At 47.0% G+C, this 17,366-nt stretch overlaps 1 protein-coding gene across 3 annotated transcripts in view; it reads right to left on the bottom strand.

Annotated features, from left to right (window-relative positions):
- Window positions 1-17,366, bottom strand: part of LOC140724182 (NACHT, LRR and PYD domains-containing protein 3-like) — a 431,143-nt gene that overhangs the window by 72,696 nt on the left and 341,081 nt on the right. For all 3 annotated transcript variants that reach the window (XM_073038668.1, XM_073038667.1, XM_073038669.1), the window contains 4 exons: window positions 11,879-11,971; window positions 10,838-11,004; window positions 5,827-5,998; window positions 5,678-5,728 (listed from right to left, as the gene is read on the bottom strand). In XM_073038668.1, the coding sequence (XP_072894769.1) occupies window positions 5,678-5,728; window positions 5,827-5,998; window positions 10,838-11,004; window positions 11,879-11,939 (451 nt within the window). In that variant the 5' untranslated portion in view covers window positions 11,940-11,971. The remainder of the gene's footprint in view (window positions 1-5,677; window positions 5,729-5,826; window positions 5,999-10,837; window positions 11,005-11,878; window positions 11,972-17,366) is intronic.

The raw sequence follows: 17,366 nt of genomic DNA, 5'->3' as shown, positions 1-17,366 counted from the left end.
GGGGTCTCACAGTGTGTCAGGAACCTGTCAGGGGTGTGTGGGGTTTCACAGTGTGTCAGGACCCTATCAGGGGTGTGTGGGGTGTCACAACGTGTCAGGACCCTTCCAGGGGTGTGTGGGGTCTCACAGTGTGTCAGGAACCTGTCAGGGGTGTGTGGGGTTTCACAGTGTGTCAGGACCCTATCAGGGGTGTGTGGGGTGTCACAGCGTGTCAGGACCCTGTCAGGAGTGTGTCTGGTCTCACAGTGTATCAGGACCCTTTCAGGGGTGTGTGGTATCTCACAGTGTGTCAGGAACCTGTCAGGGGTGTGTGGTGTCTCACAGCGTGTCGGGACCCTTTCAGGGGTGTGTGGGGTCTCACAGTGTGTCTAGGAATCTGTCAGGGGTTTGTGGGGTGTCTCAGTGTGTCAGGACACAATCAGGGGTGTGTGGGGTCTCACAGTGTCTCAGGACCCTGCCAAAGTTCTGTGTGGTCTCACAGTGTGTCGGGACCCTGTCAGGGGTGTGTGGGGTGTCACAGTGTGTCAGGACCCTGTCAGGGGTGTGTGGGGTCTCACAGTTTGTCAGGAAGATGTCAGAGGTGTGTAGTGACTCGTAGTGTGTCAGGATCCTGTCAGGGCTGTGTAGTGTCTGACACTGTGTCTGGAACCTTTGAGATGTTTGTGAAATCTCACAGTTTTTCAGGACTGTGTCAGGGGTGTACGGGGTCTCACAGTCTGGCAGGACCCTGTCAGGGGTGTGTGGATTCTCACAGTGTGTCAGGACCCTATCTGGGGTGTGTGCGGTCTCACAGCGTGTCAGGATGATGTCAGGGGTGTGTAGTGCTCGTAGTGTGTCAGGATCCTGTCAGGGCTGTGTAGTGTCTGACACTGTGTCTGGAACCTTTGAGATGTTTGTGAAATCTCACAGTTTTTCAGGACTGTGTCAGGGGTGTACGGGGTATCACAGTCTGGCAGGACCCTGTCAGGGGTGTGCGGATTCTCACAGTGTGTCAGGACCCTGTCAGGGGTGTGTGAGGTCTCACAGTTTGTCTAGGAACCTGTCAGGGGTGTGTGTGGTGTCACAGTGTGTCAGGACCCTATCAGGGGTGTGTGGGGTCTCACAGTGTGTCAGGACCCTGCCAAAGTTCTGTGGGGTCTCACTGTGTGTCGAGACTCTGTCAAGGGTGTGTGGGGTGTCACAGTGTGTCAGGACCCTGCCAAAGTTCAGTGGGGTCTCACAGTGTGTCAGGAACCTGTCCGGGGTGTGTGGGGTCTCACAGTGTGTCAGGACCCTGTCAGGGGTGTGTGGGGTCTCACAGTGTGTCATGAACCTGTCAGGTGTGTGTGGTGTTTCACAGTGTGTCAGGACCCTGTCAGCGGTGTGTGGGGTCTCACTGTGTGTCAGGACCCAGCCAGGGTTGTGAGGGGTCTCACAGTGTGTCAGGACCCTGCCTGGGTTGTGTGGGGTCTCAGGGTTTGTCAATTGATAATAGACAATAGGTGCAGGTGTAGGCAATTCAGCCTTTTGAGCCAGCACCGCCATTCAATGTGATCACGGCTGATCATCCACAAACAGTACCCCGTTCCTCCCTTCTCCCCATACCCCTTGACTCCGCAATCTTTAAGAGCTCTATCTAACTCTTTCTTGAAAGCATCTAGAGAATTGGTCTCCACTGCCTTCTGAAGCAGAGCATTCCATAGATCCAAACTCTCTGGGTGAAACCGTTTTTCCTCAGCTCTGTTTTAAATGGCCTACACCTTATTGTTAGCTGTGGCCTCTTGCTCTGGACTCCCTCAACATCGGGAATGTTTCCTGTCTTTAGCGTGTCGTATCCCTTAAAAATCTTATATATTCCAATCGGATCCCCTCGCATCCTTCTAAATTCCAGTGTATCAGGACCGTATCAGTTGTGTGTCGGATGTAATTGTGTATCAGGAACCTCTCGGGGAAGTGTCACGTCTGACAGTGTATCAGGAACCTCTCAGGGTTATGTGGCATCTGACAGTGTGTCAGGACGATGTCAGAGGTGTGTGGAGTCTTGTAGTGTGTCAGGACCCTGCCAGGGGTGTGTGCGGTCTCACTGTGTGTCAGGATGATGTCAGGGGTGTGTAGAGACTCGTAGTGTGTCAGGAACCGGTAAGGATGTGTGGGGTCTCACAGTGCATCGGTAACCAGTCAGTCTGTTGGATCTCACAGATTGTCAGGATCCTGTCTGGGCTGTGTAGAGTCTGACACTGTGTCTGGAACCTTTGAGACGTTTGTGAAATCACACAGTTTTTCAGGACCGTGTCAGGGGTGTATGGGGTATCACAGTCTGTCAGGACCCTGTCAGTGGTGCGTGCGGTCTAACAGTGTGTCAGGGTGATGTCACGGGTGTGTAGAGACTCGTAGTGTGTCAGGAACCGGTAAGGATGTGTGGGGTCTCACAGTGCATCGGTAACCAGTCAGTCTGTTGGATCTCACAGATTGTCAGGATCCTGTCAGGGCTGTGTAGAGTCTGACACTGTGTCTGGAACCTTTGAGACGTTTGTGAAATCACACAGTTTTTCAGGACCGTGTCAGGGGTGTGTGGAGTCTCACAGTGTGTCAGGACCCTCTCAGGGGTGTGTGGGATCTCACAGTGTGTTAAGACCCTGTCAGTGGTATGTGGGGTCTCACAGTGTGTCAGGTCCCTGCAAAGCGTGTGTGGGGTCTCACAGTCTATCAGGACCCTGTCAGGGGTGTGTGGGATCTCACAGTTTGTCAGGACACTGTCAGGGGTGTCTGGGGTCTCCCAGTGTGTCAGGAACCTGTCAGGGGTGTGTGGGGTTTCACAGTGTGTCAATAGATAATAGGCAGTACGTGCAGGAGTAGGCCATTTGGCCCTTCGAGCCAGCACCGCCATCCAATGTGATCATGGCTGATCATCCACAATCAGTACCCCGTTCCTGCCTTCTTCCCATATCCCTCGTCTCCGCTATCCTTAAGAGCTGTATCTAACTCTTTCTTGAAAGCATCCAGAGAATTGGTCTCCACTGCCTTCTGAAGCAGAGCATTCCATAGATCCACAACTCTCTGGGTGATAAAGTTTTTCCTGAACTCCGTTCTAAATGGCCTACTCCTTATTGTTAAAGTGTGGCCTCTGTTTCTGGGCTCCCCCAACATTGGGAACATGTTTCCTGCCTCTAGCGTGTCGAATCCCTTAATTATTATATATGTTTCAATCAGATCCCCTCTCATCCTTCTAAATTCCAGTGAATCAGGACCCTGTCAGGGGTGTCTGGTGTCTCACAGTGTGTTAGAACACTGTCAGGGTGTGTGTGGGGTCTCACAGAGTGTCAGGATCCTATCAGGAGTGTGTGGGATCTCAGAGTTTGTCAGGGACCTGCCCGGGTTATGTGGGGTCTCGCAGTGTGTTAGAACCTGTCGGGTGTGTGGGGTCTCAGAGTGTGTCAGGACCCTGTCAGGTATGTGTGGGGTCTCGCAGTATGTCAGATCCTGTCAGGGGTGTGTTGGGTCTGACAGTTTGTCAGGACACTGTCAGGGGTGTGTGTGGACTAACAGTGTGTCAGGACACTGTCAGGAGTGTGTGGGTTCTCACAGTGTGTCAGTGTCAGTGGTGGAGGCTAAAACATTAGGGGTATTTAAGAGCCTCTTGTACAGGCACATGGATGAAAGAAAAATGCAGGGTTTTTGGGTAGTGTGGGTTTAGTACTTTTTTTAAGGATATATGGGTCAGCACAACAGGGAGGGCTGAAGGGCCTGTACTGTGCTGTAGTGTTGAATGGTTCTATGTTCTATGGTGTGCGGGGTCTCACAGTGTGTCAGGACCCTGCCAGAAGTGTTTGGGGTCTCAGTGTGTCAGGACCCTGCCGGTGTGCGTGGGGCCTTAGTGTGTCAGGACGCTGTCAGGGGTGTCTGGGGTCTCCCAGTGTGTCAGGAACCTGTCAGGGGTGTGTGGGGTTTCACAGTGTGTCAATAGATAATAGGCAGTACGTGCAGGAGTAGGCCATTTGGCCCTTCGAGCCAGCACCGCCATCCAATGTGATCATGTCTGATCATCCACAATCAGTACCCCGTTCCTGCCTTCTTCCCATATCCCTCGTCTCCGCTATCCTTAAGAGCTGTATCTAACTCTTTCTTGAAAGCATCCAGAGAATTGGTCTCCACTGCCTTCTGAAGCAGAGCATTCCATAGATCCACAACTCTCTGGGTGATAAAGTTTTTCCTGAACTCCGTTCTAAATGGCCTACTCCTTATTGTTAAAGTGTGGCCTCTGTTTCTGGGCTCCCCCAACATTGGGAACATGTTTCCTGCCTCTAGCGTGTCGAATCCCTTAATTATTATATATGTTTCAATCAGATCCCCTCTCATCCTTCTAAATTCCAGTGAATCAGGACCCTGTCAGGGGTGTCTGGTGTCTCACAGTGTGTTAGAACACTGTCAGGGTGTGTGTGGGGTCTCACAGAGTGTCAGGATCCTATCAGGAGTGTGTGGGATCTCAGAGTTTGTCAGGGACCTGCCCGGGTTATGTGGGGTCTCGCAGTGTGTTAGAACCTGTCGGGTGTGTGGGGTCTCAGAGTGTGTCAGGACCCTGTCAGGTATGTGTGGGGTCTCGCAGTATGTCAGATCCTGTCAGGGGTGTGTTGGGTCTGACAGTTTGTCAGGACACTGTCAGGGGTGTGTGTGGACTAACAGTGTGTCAGGACACTGTCAGGAGTGTGTGGGTTCTCACAGTGTGTCAGTGTCAGTGGTGGAGGCTAAAACATTAGGGGTATTTAAGAGCCTCTTGTACAGGCACATGGATGAAAGAAAAATGCAGGGTTTTTGGGTAGTGTGGGTTTAGTACTTTTTTTAAGGATATATGGGTCAGCACAACAGGGAGGGCTGAAGGGCCTGTACTGTGCTGTAGTGTTGAATGGTTCTATGTTCTATGGTGTGCGGGGTCTCACAGTGTGTCAGGACCCTGCCAGAAGTGTTTGGGGTCTCAGTGTGTCAGGACCCTGCCGGTGTGCGTGGGGCCTTAGTGTGTCAGGACGCTGTCAGGGGTGTGTGGGGTCTCACAGTGTGTTAGGAACCTGCCAGGGTTGTGAGGGGTCTCACAATGTGTCAGGACCTGTCAGGGAGTGTGTGTGCTCTCCAGACAACTTAATCGGGTGAAACGGGGAGCGTAGGAAAACATTTATTGTTGAAATGTTTACTTTGGAGAATGTGACAGTGGGAGAAATTATTTTCCTCAATAATCAGGGAGAGAGTCTGTTCTGTATTCAGAAATAAATGTGGGAATGTCACAGCCATGACTGTTCCCTCGGCAAACAGCATGAAGAACAGTGAAGAATAAGTTTACAGGGAGATTGTCGAGAATTACCAAATCCTTAGTGCAGGGAATCGGAGGGGTTTTGTTGTCTGAATGTGGACTGGAAAAGCAGTAACACAGGTGACAGAAATGTGAGCAGTTTGAAAACTTCTTTTGATACCTTTTGAAAATTAACATTTTTGGCCAAAGAGGAGTGATCCCTTTCAGCAAACTCACCAATTCTCTACGTGCTTCCTCATACTGTCCTGTGAAAACTCTCCCTCCAGCAAACATTTTTCCCTGTGTCTCACTGCGCTGTGTCACGGTGGAACATTTACCTGATCAAATCCCCGTGGCTCAACAACAACATGGCCCCACACAACATCAACCTTTGATGGAAACAGCGGTTTCTTCTCTTACCTTTCAGCTCACTGGGAATCTCCGGTACGGGTCGATGGACCGGAACACAACCTGTTCAAATTTAAACAATTTGACACATTTCAATTCCTCAAATTATAAGTGCGTAATGTTTGATTACAAAATTAAATTAATCTCTGATACTATCTCACCATGTTCCTGTATTTCTTTCAGTATTTTGTCCAACTTTGGGACACCAATCCGCATTTTCACAAAGGTTTCCCACATCACCCGCCGGGCGCGGGACCCTTTCTCCATCACCAGGCTCAGGAGGAGTTTAGAACTGTCCACCCACTCTCCCTTATCAGCGAGATCAGAGATTTTCTGTGAAGAGTAACGGTGAACATATTGGGGACTGACAGATTCACACAGAGAGTGAGAAGTAAATGATGTGCTCTGTAACGGAATCACACTGAGCATTCACCCGGACGGGTGCTGATTCTGTCTGGACATGGACTGTACATTCTGAGTGCAGAGCACACGGAGGGACATTCACCGTGAAACTGGTCCACCAGTCAATGAGATCCTGGCTGGTCTGTGACCGCTTCATTGACGTGGCTCCAAATCCATAAATAATCCCTTACCGGATTTGACCGTGTAAAACAAAATCAGAAAATAGCGGTCACAGATGAAGAAAGAAGTCAATAGACAATAGACAATAGACAATAGGTGCAGAAGTAGACCATTCGGCCCTTCGAGCCTGCACCGCCATTTTGAGATCATGGCTGATCAATTCCCATCAATACCCGGTTCCTGCCTTGTCCCCATATCCCTTGATTCACCTATCCATAAGATACCTATCTAGCTCCTTCTTGAAAGCATACAGAGAATTGGCCTCCACTACCTTCCGAGGCAGTGCATTCCAGACCCCCACAACTCTCTGGGAGAAGAAGCTTTTCCTTAACTCTGTCCTAAATGACCTACCCCTTATTCTCAAACCATGCCCTCTGTGTGGTGAACTACATATACCTGTCTGGACTGCTCCTGTGGCTCCTCCCACAGACCCCTGCTGACTGCTTCTGTGGCTCCTCCCACAGACTCCTGTATAAAGGCGATTGAAGCCTGATGCCCGGCCTCATTCTCCAGGATGTAGTGTTGTTCATTCTTCCAGTCAATAAAAGCCGATACCTCGCTTCTTACGTCTCGAAGTGAGTTAGTGATGGTGCATCACTCTGGTACTGGACTCTCCCAGCATCTGGAACATATTTCCTGCCTCTATCTTGTCCAATCCCTTAATAATCTTATATGTTTCAATCAGATCCCCTCTCAATCTCTTTAATTCCAGCGTGTTCAAGCCCAGTCTCTCTAACCTCTCTGCGTAAGACAGTCCAGACATCCCAGGAATTAAACTCGTGAATCTACGCTGCACTTCCTCTACAGCCAGGATGTCCTTCCTTAACCCTGGAGACCAAAACTGTACACAATACTCCAGGTGTGGTCTCACCAGGGCTCTGTACAAATGCAAGAGGATTTCCTTGCTCTTGTACTCAATTCCCTTTGTAATAAAGGCCAACATTCCATTAGCCTTCTTCACTGCAGGCTGCACTTGCACATTCACCTTCAGTGACTGATGAACAAGGACTCCGAGATCTCTTTGTATTACTCCCTTACCCAACTCTACACCGTTCAGATAATAATCTGCCTTCCTGTTCTTACTCCCAAAGTGGATAACCTCACACTTATTCACATTAAACACCATCTCCCAAGTATTTGTCCACTCACCCAGCCTATCCAAGTCACCCTGAATTCTCCTAACATCCTCATCACATGTCACACTGCCACCCAGCTTAGTATCATCAGCAAATTTGCTGATGTTATTTTCTATGCCTTCATCCAAATCGTTAACGTAAATGGTAAACAGCTGTGGTCCCAATACCGAGCCCTGTGGCACCCCACTAGTCACCACCTGCCATTCCGAGAAACATCAATTCACCGCTACCCTTTGCTTTCTATCTGCCAACCAGTTTTCTATCCATGTCAATGCCTTCCCCCCGATGCCCTGAGCTTTGGCTTTACCCACCAATCTTCTATGTGGAACCTTATCAAATGCCTTCTGAAAATCGAGGTACATTACATCCACTGGATCTCCCCCGTCTAACTTCCTGGTTACATCCTCGAAAAACTCCAACAGATTAGTCAAGCATGATTTATGCTTTGTAAATCCATGCTGGCTCGGCCCAATCCTATCACTGCTATCTAGATATGACACTATTTCATCCTTAATAATGGACTCTAGCATCTTTCCCACCACCGATGTCAGGCTGACAGGTCGATAGTTCTCTGTTTTCTCCCTCCCTCCTTTCTTAAAAAATGGGATAACATTATCCATTCTCCAATCCTCAGGAACTGATCCTGAATCTAAGGAACATTGGAAAATGATTACCAATGCATCCGCAATTTCCAGGGCCACCTCCTTTAGTACCCTAGGGTGCAGACCATCTGGACCTGGGGATTTGTCAGCCTTCAGTCCCATCAGTCTTCACATTACTGTTTCCTTCCGAATGTCAATCTGTTTCATTTCCTCTGTTACCCTATGTCCTTGGCCTATCCATACATGATAGGAGATGGTGGTGGACTTTAGGAGATCTAGGCCTCATATGGAGCCAGTGATCATTAATGGAGAATGTGTGGAGCAGGTTAAGACCTACAAGTATCTGAGAGTACAATTAGACGAGAAGCTAGACTATCTGCCAACACAGATGCCTTGTGCAGGAAGGCACAGAGTCGACTGTACTTCCTTAGAAGGTTGGCGTCATTCAATGTCTGTAGTGAGATGCTGAAGATGTTCTATAGGTCAGTTGTGGAGAGCGCCCTCTTCTTTGTGGTGGCGTGTTGGGGAGGCAGCATTAAGAAGAGGGACGCCTCACGTCTTAATAAGCTGGTAAGGAAGGCGGGCTCTGTCGTGGGCAAAGTACTGGAGAGTATAACATCGGTAGCTGAGCGAAGGGCGCTGAGTAGGCTACGGTCAATTATGGAAAACCCTGAACATCCTCTACATAGCACCATCCAGAGACAGAGAAGCAGTTTCAGCGACAGGTTGCTATCGATGCAATGCTCCTCAGACAGGATTAAGAGGTCAATACTCCCCAATGCCATTAGGCTTTACAATTCAACCGCCAGGAGTAAGATATGTTAAAGTGCCGGGGTTGATTGTATTTAATGTATTTATGTAAACTACTTAAGAACTTTTTAAAAGCTATTATTAATGCTTTTTGAGAGAGTGATTTTGATGCATATCATATTTTTACTGAGTTAAGTATTGTATGTAATTAGTTTTGCTACAACAAGTGTATGGGACATTGGAAAAAATGTTGAATTTCCCCATGGGGATGAATAAAGTATCTATCTATCTATCTATCTACATCTGGGAGATTGCTTGTGTCTTCCTTAGTGAAAACAGATCTAAAGTAGTCATTAAATTCTTCTGCCATTTCTCTGTTTGCCATAACAATTTCACCGAATTCATTCTTCAAGGGCCCAACATTGTTCTTAACTATCTTCTTTCTCTTCACATACCTAAGAAAGCTTTTGCTATCTTCCTTTATATTCCTGGCTAGCTTGCATTCGTACCTCATTTTTCTCCCCGTATTGTCTTTTTTAGTTAAGTTCTGTTGTTCCTTAAAAACTTCAAAATCATCTGTCCTCCCACTCACCTTAGCTCTGTCATATTTCCTTTTTTTTAATGCTATGCAGTCTCTGACTTCCTTTGTCAACCACTGAGTCCCCTTTCCCCTCTTTGAATCCTTCCTTCTCTGGGGGATGAACTGATTTTGCACGTTGTGCATTATTCCCAAGAATACCTGCCATTGCTGTTCCACTGTCTTTTCTGCTAGGCTATCCGTCCAGTCAACTTTGGCCAGCTCCTCCCTCATGGCTCCATAGTTTCCCCTGTTCATCTGCAACACTGACACCTCTGAGCTGCCCTTATCCTTCTCAAATTGCAGATAAAAGCTTATCATATTGTGATCACTACCTCCTAATGGCTCCTTTACTGCGAGATCGCTTATCAAATCCTGTTCATTGCATGACAGTAAATCCAGAATTGTCTTGTCCCTGGTGGGCTCTCGTACAAGTTGTTCCAAGAATGCATCCCGTAGGCACTCTACAAACTCCCTATCCTGTGGTCCAGCACCAACCTGATTCTCCCAGTTCACCTGCATGTTGAAATCCCCCATAACTACAGCGACATTACCTTTGCCACATGCCAATGTTAACTCCCTGTTCAATTTGCACCCAATATCCATGCTACTGTTTGGTGGCCTGTAGACAACACCCATTTCGGTCCTTTTGCCCTTACTGTCCCTCAGTTCTATCCACACAGACTCTACTTCTCCTGACCCTATGTCAGGACCCTATTCCCCCTTGCAAAGGACTGAATCTCATTTTCACCAACAGGGCCACCCCACCCCCTCTGCCCACATTTCTGTCCCTAAGATAGCACGTATACCCTTGTACATTCATTTCCCAGGTCTGATCTCCCTGTAGCCATGTCTCCGTTATCCCAACAACATCATAGTTACCCATTCGCACCTGGGCTTCAAGCTCATCCGCCTTATTCCTGACACTTCGTGCAGTCAGGAGGGTTTTTATAACAGAGTGAGCAGTCTCGGAGAAGTTGCAGAAAAGATAATGTGATTCATCTCCTCAGTCCGCCAGTGTCCAACATGACAGTGGATTACCGGCTGACACCTGATGCCTTTCCTTTGCCTTTTCCAGTGGAGGTTTATTCAGTGATTACACATTTCAACATGGCAGTATTCCCCGATCCACACTGTTTGCAATTACAGATTTTAACGGAATCATCTCCATCCAGAACAGAACACACTCGAGCTCCTGTGGCATCCCCTGATGATGCCCCGGTTCTCACTGACATCCTGCCGTCATGCTGCACGGTCTTTTCAAAATGAAAATTCCGACCATATTTCCATTTAAACTTCTTTATTGCAACCTCATACAATAGTTACCTGCTCCCCTCGCTCTGAGCATTGAGCCGCCACTGGAGTGTTTACACCTCTCAATCATTCCTTCAGATTCACAGTTTTAAGAATTATATATATTTATTTCTGATTTGTTTTTATGCTTTATTATCCGATGAGTGAGAATTCCGACACCCATCAGTCCTGTGATGTGTGAAAATTCAAACCCATTCTCCTTCCCACTCACCCGATGTTCCTCTCCGCTGAACTGATTCTCGGCCGTTAACGCCAGGCTCACTCCGTGCACCCCTCCTTCCATCGCCTGCTCCAGCATGTCCCAGTAAAAGTCTGTTAACTGCAGCAGCTGGATATCATTCCAGCTTGCCAAGAGCGCGGTGATCGCTGAGCTCGGACCTGTGAAGGAAAACAGTGAAAATGAAATAAATTACTGACCCATATTGGGCAGTAACTTTCTCTCTGGAACCTAAAGATCCCCAAACACAGACCGAAATATATATATATGGGGTGGGGTTGAGTGTGAAGGAACGGGCTTGGACTGGAGGTTGGGGGTGCCGGGGATGTAGGAGGGGTATACCTCCATCTGTTGAAGGCTGCTTTGTCCCTGGGAATATACCTCTCTGTTTTGGAAAGGACTCTGCTGATTGCTGAGAATATAGTAGCCATCACCATCACTCTCCTGGTACTGCCCATCACCACCGCTTGGCTCTGGGTTACTGTCAGCCTGCCTGGTCAACACTTTCCTCAGCAAATCTCTGGTGTTTCTCACAAAATGCTGGAGGTGCTCAGCAGGTCAGGCAGCATCTATGGAGGAGAATAAACAATCAACGTTTCGGACCAAGGCCCTTCATCGGACTGGAAATGAGGGGACAGAAATTCCAGATATTTCCACATTACTTTCTATTCCTTGTTGTCCTGATCTGAAACGTCGACTGTTTATTCCTCTCCATGGATGCTGCCTGATCTGCTGAGTTCTGCCAATCTGTTGTTTGTCTTTGTGTTGCCCAGAACTTGCAGCATCTGCAGAATGTCTTGTCTTCCGGAGTAACTCGCTATTTTAATGTGCATCACAATCTGTTAGAGGAGCAGGAGCAGACGGTAATTGTACTCCTTCCACGTGTGACTGTGTTTCCCCCAGAGATGTCAACTCTCTCTCTCTCTCATCTCTCTGCTCAGTTTTCAAAAATACTTTGTGAATTGCCTATATTCAATTAAACGCAGACGCAGAATCCGCAGAGTATTTATAAATTTAAATAATTCGCCAACATACCCGTGTCCTTTCCCGATGTTGACGTCATTGGAGCTCCTCCACTGCTCGAACCTTGACGCATTTTGGGGACAGGTGTGATCAGTTTTTACTGTTCTGTAACAAAACAAAACAACAACAGGAGGGTCAGACATTAATTAAAGGGGAATACTGTTTTGTTTTTAAATGGAGGCAAACACTTCCAAACATCTTGGGCCGATCCACTGAAGCCTTGACGTGGCCTGATCCACCTGTGCCCATCCACCCACAGTCACACAATGTCCATTTCCGATCTCTCCATGGATTGTGCACTGGACCAGGATTCTCCAGGGTATCTACTCTCTGTATTGCAGGCAATTCCCTTTTAGGAACCAATCTTGTGTCCTGGACCAGGAATGTTGCGTCGACGGAATGCCGAGGCAGATTGAGCAGACAGCGCCCACTGCTTTGATCCTCCTACCACTGGTGGCGCTGTGGTGAGTAATGGACAAGTGTTACAGCAGTGTGGGCTGAATCATTTCTGCTGATGATGAGACTTCTATTCCTGTCGTCACTGGATTATACAGATTTCTCAGTCACACCTGATTCTCACCGTCCCCTTTCAGGTTATCATTGCCTGGCCTTGACACCTACGGCAATATATGATTTGAGTCTATAGAGAGACACTCTGACATCCTGAACAATGCAATATCACCTATAGCATCGTGACATCTTGTCCTGAACCACTATAGTTTTTCCGGTAGGACTTTAAGACCATTATTAGCATCAAAACTCGGTTAAGATTTCTTTGAGCCTATCACCTGGCTATTATCAGATAGTTAGTTATATGACACCTTGTTAAACACAATGTCGACATGCCATACATCCAAAACAACGTTGGGAAAAATCATTAACATAAATAAAATAAGATGCTGGAGTTATTCAACAAGACAGAGAGTATGTTAATATTTCGGGTAGAAGACCCTGTATCAGAGCTGAGCCTGTGTGTAGGAGCCATGTATCTGTTCTCTATCAGCATTGCATCCTGCGTTGTGTATTTATGATGTTTTTTATGGTAACTAGTTGCATCAGTGGGGGTGTGGTACACGCAAAGCGAGTCAGTTATATATTTGTGCTTTGTTCCATGCAGTACACAGCCCTAATGCCCTTCCTTCAGACAACATTGGTGGCGTGGAGAGGGGAGACTTGCAGCTCGGGCTACTGCCGATCTTCCATAAGAAAAATACCTTGCCCAGGCTTGCGCCCTGGAAACTTTCCAAGGTGCAAATCCATGTCTATCGAGACTAACGGAGGCCGAGTACACTACACAGCTGGGGACTGACGGATGTCATATATTTTGTTATTATCCACTCAGATACGCTGAACTTAAACTTGGGTACAGATCAGTTTAATCGCTTCAAGATTGTATGATTACTGATTGCTAATAAAGGATCGAATACTTATCACTGACATTTGTAACAATCATTATTGGATTTGAGGGCACGTCATGTAAGTAGAACAAACCTGTGGGGGGTCGCCAGCAATGGCAAATTAACTTGGTTACATTTCACCGCTACATTGTCAACAAATGTTTCTCAACCTGCCGATCATTTGAATATTCTGAGATGCTGAGTATTTTGCTTCAGTTTTCACCAGTGAAAAGGACCTTGGCAATTGTGGGGATGACTTACAGCAGACTGATACACATGAATGTATGGACTTTAAGAAAGAACATGCACTGGATCTTTTGAGAGGTTTTAAGTTAGATAAGTTGCCGGGACTGAACGAAATATACCCCATGCTACTGTATGAATCGAGGGAGGAGATTGCTAATCCCCTGACGATGATCTTTACATCACCAATGAGGTGGGGAGAAGTACCAGAGGATTGGAAGTTTGCAAATGTTGTTCCCTTGTTTAAGAAAGGGAGTAGATAACTCAGGAAATTATAGACCAGTAAGCAGTTGGAGAGACATAATCTGATTAGGGATAGTCAGCACGGCTTTGCCAAAGGCAGGTCACGCCTTATGAACCTGATGAATTCTTTGAGGATGTAACAAAACACATTGATGAAGGTAGAGCAGTGGAAGTACTGTATATGGATTTCAGTAAGAGGTTAGCTAAGGTTCCCCATGGAAAGTTCATTCAGAAACTAATGAGGGATGGGATCCAAGGAGACCTTGCTTTGTGGATCCAGAATTGGTATGCCCACAGGAGGCAAAGGGCGGTTGTTGATATTTCATATTCTGCATGGATGATGGTGACCGATAGTGTTCCTTTGGGTCTGTTCTGGGACCCCTTCTCTTTGTGATTTTTACAAATGACCCGGATGAGAAAGTTGAAGGATGGGTTAGTAAGTTTGCTGAAGACACAAATGTTGGGAGTGTTGTGGATCGTCTGCAGGGTTGTCAGATGTTACAGTGCAACATCGGTAGGGTGCAGAACTGGGCAGAGAAGTGGCAGATGGAGTTCAATACTGATCAGCGTGAAGCGGTTCATTTCGGTCAAATTTCAAGATAATATAATATTAATGGTAATACTCTTGTCAATCTGGAGGGTCAGTGAGATCTTGGGGCTAGTGTCGATAGAACACTCAAAGCTGCTGCACAAGTTGACAGTGTTGATAAGAAAGCTTATGGTGTGTTAACATTTATCAGCCACGGAATTGAGTTCAAGAGCGTGAGGTAATGTTACAGATATATAAGACCTTGATTAGAACCCGCTTGGAAGTACTGTGTTCAGTTCTGGCCACCTCACTACAGGAAATGATATGACTGCTATAGAGGGAGCACAGAGGAGATTTACAAGGACTTGCTTTGGATCCAGAATAACAATTATTTTATTCTTCTTTACACTTGTAAACAATCTTGAATCTTGAACCCTGGGGATAATACCACGACCAACCACATTATCTATGCTCCCACTTGATTTCATAAACTCCTACAATGTCACCCTCATTCTCCTCTGGAATAAAGATCCAACTCGGCCAACCACTTCCTATGACTCGGCCCTCTAATCCAGGCAACATCTTCAGCAATCTCTTCTGCACCCTATCCAACTTGATAGTATCTTTCCTACAGCAGGGTCAACACAACTGTACAGAATACTCTGTGTAGCCACACCAACAATATAATGCCCATAATCCAGCACTCAGTGCCCTATCTGATGAAGGCCAGCATAATTAAATCCTTCTTTTCCTCCCTCTATACTTGCACAACCACTTTCAGTGACTGTACTCTTGTACTTCCAGGTCGCTCTGTTCCACAACACTTGGTGCCCTCCCATTCACTACACCAGTCCCACCTAGTTTGACTGTCCAAAATGCACCGTCGCTCACTTGTCCAAGTTGAAAACCATTTGGCATTACTCAGCCCATCTCCATAACTGACTAAGATGTCTTTGAAATTCATTGTCACCTGTTGCCTTATAAGCCAGTCTCCCGAATTTAGTCTCCCTGTATGCACATGAATGTGTCGCCACCCACAGCTCTAATCTGCTAATTAAGTTTGTCGACGACACCACATAGATTGGCCTCCTCTCAAGCAATAACGAGGTGGCCTACAGGGAAGAGGTCATCTCTCTGACACAGCAGTGGCAAAGTAACAACCTTCCTCTCAATGTCACAAAAACAAAGGAGCTGGTTGTGGACTACAGAGGAATGGGGACAGGCTAATCCCTATTGACATCAATGGATCTGGGGTTGAGAGGGTGAACAGCTTTAAGTTCCTCGGCCTCCACATCACCGAGGATCTCACGTGGTCTGTTCACACCAGCTGTGCGGTCAAAAAGGCACAAAAACACGTCTTTCACCTCAGACGGTTGAGGAAGTTCGGTATCGGCCCCCAAATCCTAAGAACTTTCTACAGGGGCACAATTGAGAGCCTCCTGACTGGCTGCATTACTACCTGGTATGGGAACTTTACTTCCTTCAATCGCAGGACTCTGCTGAGAGTGGTGCGGACAGCACGGCGTATCTGCAGTTGTGAACTTCCCATGATTCAGGACATTTACAGTGACAGGTGTGTAAAAAGGGCCCGAAGGATCATTGGGGACCAGAGTCACCCCAACCACAATCTATTCCAGCTGTTACCATCCGGGAAACGGTACCGCAGCATTATATCCAGGACCAACAGGCTCCGGAACAGCTTCTTCCACCAGGCCATCAGACTAGTTAACTCACGCTCAATTGAGTGTACTCTATATTACATGGACTGTTCAATATATTATAAATTATTATAAATTACTTTCATTGCACATTGCATATTTTGACCGAGACGTAACGTAAAGATTTTTACTCCACATGTATGTGAAGGATTTAAGAAATGAATTCAATTTAATCCAATTCAAACTTGCTCATCGTGCCATGTACATTCATACACAAATCAATGGCATGAATAGTGAAATTACAGAGGTCTCGACACTGGCACACACATCCCACCCGTCACAGGCCTCCATTCGCTAAAACCATTTTCGATCATCTCCCCCTGCTTCTTGTTCTGGAGCCCGGTGTGAATCCACCTCGCCAGCTCCCCGTGACTCCCACGTGACCGAACCTTCCCGATCAGCTGCCATGCGGGATATTGATACAGACTTTAACAAAGTTCAGATGAACAATATCACTGCCCAACTTCACCTAACTCCCTAGTTAACTCTTAAATAATCTCCAAAATACTTGACAGATATGATGTCCTAGTGGGCAGTTTAGACGGTGATCTTCTGATAGCCAATGTCCAACATCCCTGGATTTCAGCTTCACTGCAGACTGAGAAAATTCCGATCCCAGCTGTCGAATTACCAACCTGGACTGAAGCCCGTAAACTGCCAGTTCCATATCCTCAGTGTCACCGGCCCAATACTATCACCCATACAAAGACGTTTTGGTGCCGGCAATTTGCCGTGGAGTTCCTGCCATTTCCGATTCACAAACTGAGTTGGAATTGAAACCTAATGACCCTCTGCCGGGGCCGGTGCTCAGTCTGGTTCCCTGGTCTGTATAGTGGATGCGGATACACTTCAGCCTGATTCCAGCAGCTAAACCGAGCATATTTGATCACAATCTTCCTGCTGTTTGGGATTTTGCCCAGCACAGCTGGCTGCCATGTTTCCTGCAGTGTAGCAGGAACAGAATGTAAAATTATAAAGTAGAAAATGCTGGGAACTCAGTACATCAGACTACATCTCTGAAAGGACAAATGGTGGAAGACCCAGTTCCAGAACTGAGACTGTCCAAGATGCTGCCGATCTGCTGAGCGTCTCCAGTATTTTCTGCTCTTCACTTTAAATTTCCTGCAACTGTAGTATTTCTTCCTCTTCATTTTAATGCACAGATAGTAAACTGATTGCCACCCTAAACTGTAAATACCATCCCACGCCAACCACTCTGTTATTTCTCAGTTCATTCTGACCCTGGTGTAACACATCCCATACAGCCAATGCTCACAGCATCCTTTCCCCCCACTATCATTCTGTTACATTTGCTCCCGAGGCCACTGTCTCTACGCTGAGAGGCGGTGACCACAGAGCGATAAAAACTG

This window comes from Hemitrygon akajei, unplaced genomic scaffold (genome assembly GCF_048418815.1).
Source record: "Hemitrygon akajei unplaced genomic scaffold, sHemAka1.3 Scf000171, whole genome shotgun sequence".
Lineage (NCBI taxonomy): Eukaryota > Metazoa > Chordata > Chondrichthyes > Myliobatiformes > Dasyatidae > Hemitrygon > Hemitrygon akajei.
The sequence above is the reverse complement of the archived record's forward strand: the minus strand, read 5'-3'. Positions and strand labels throughout refer to the sequence as shown.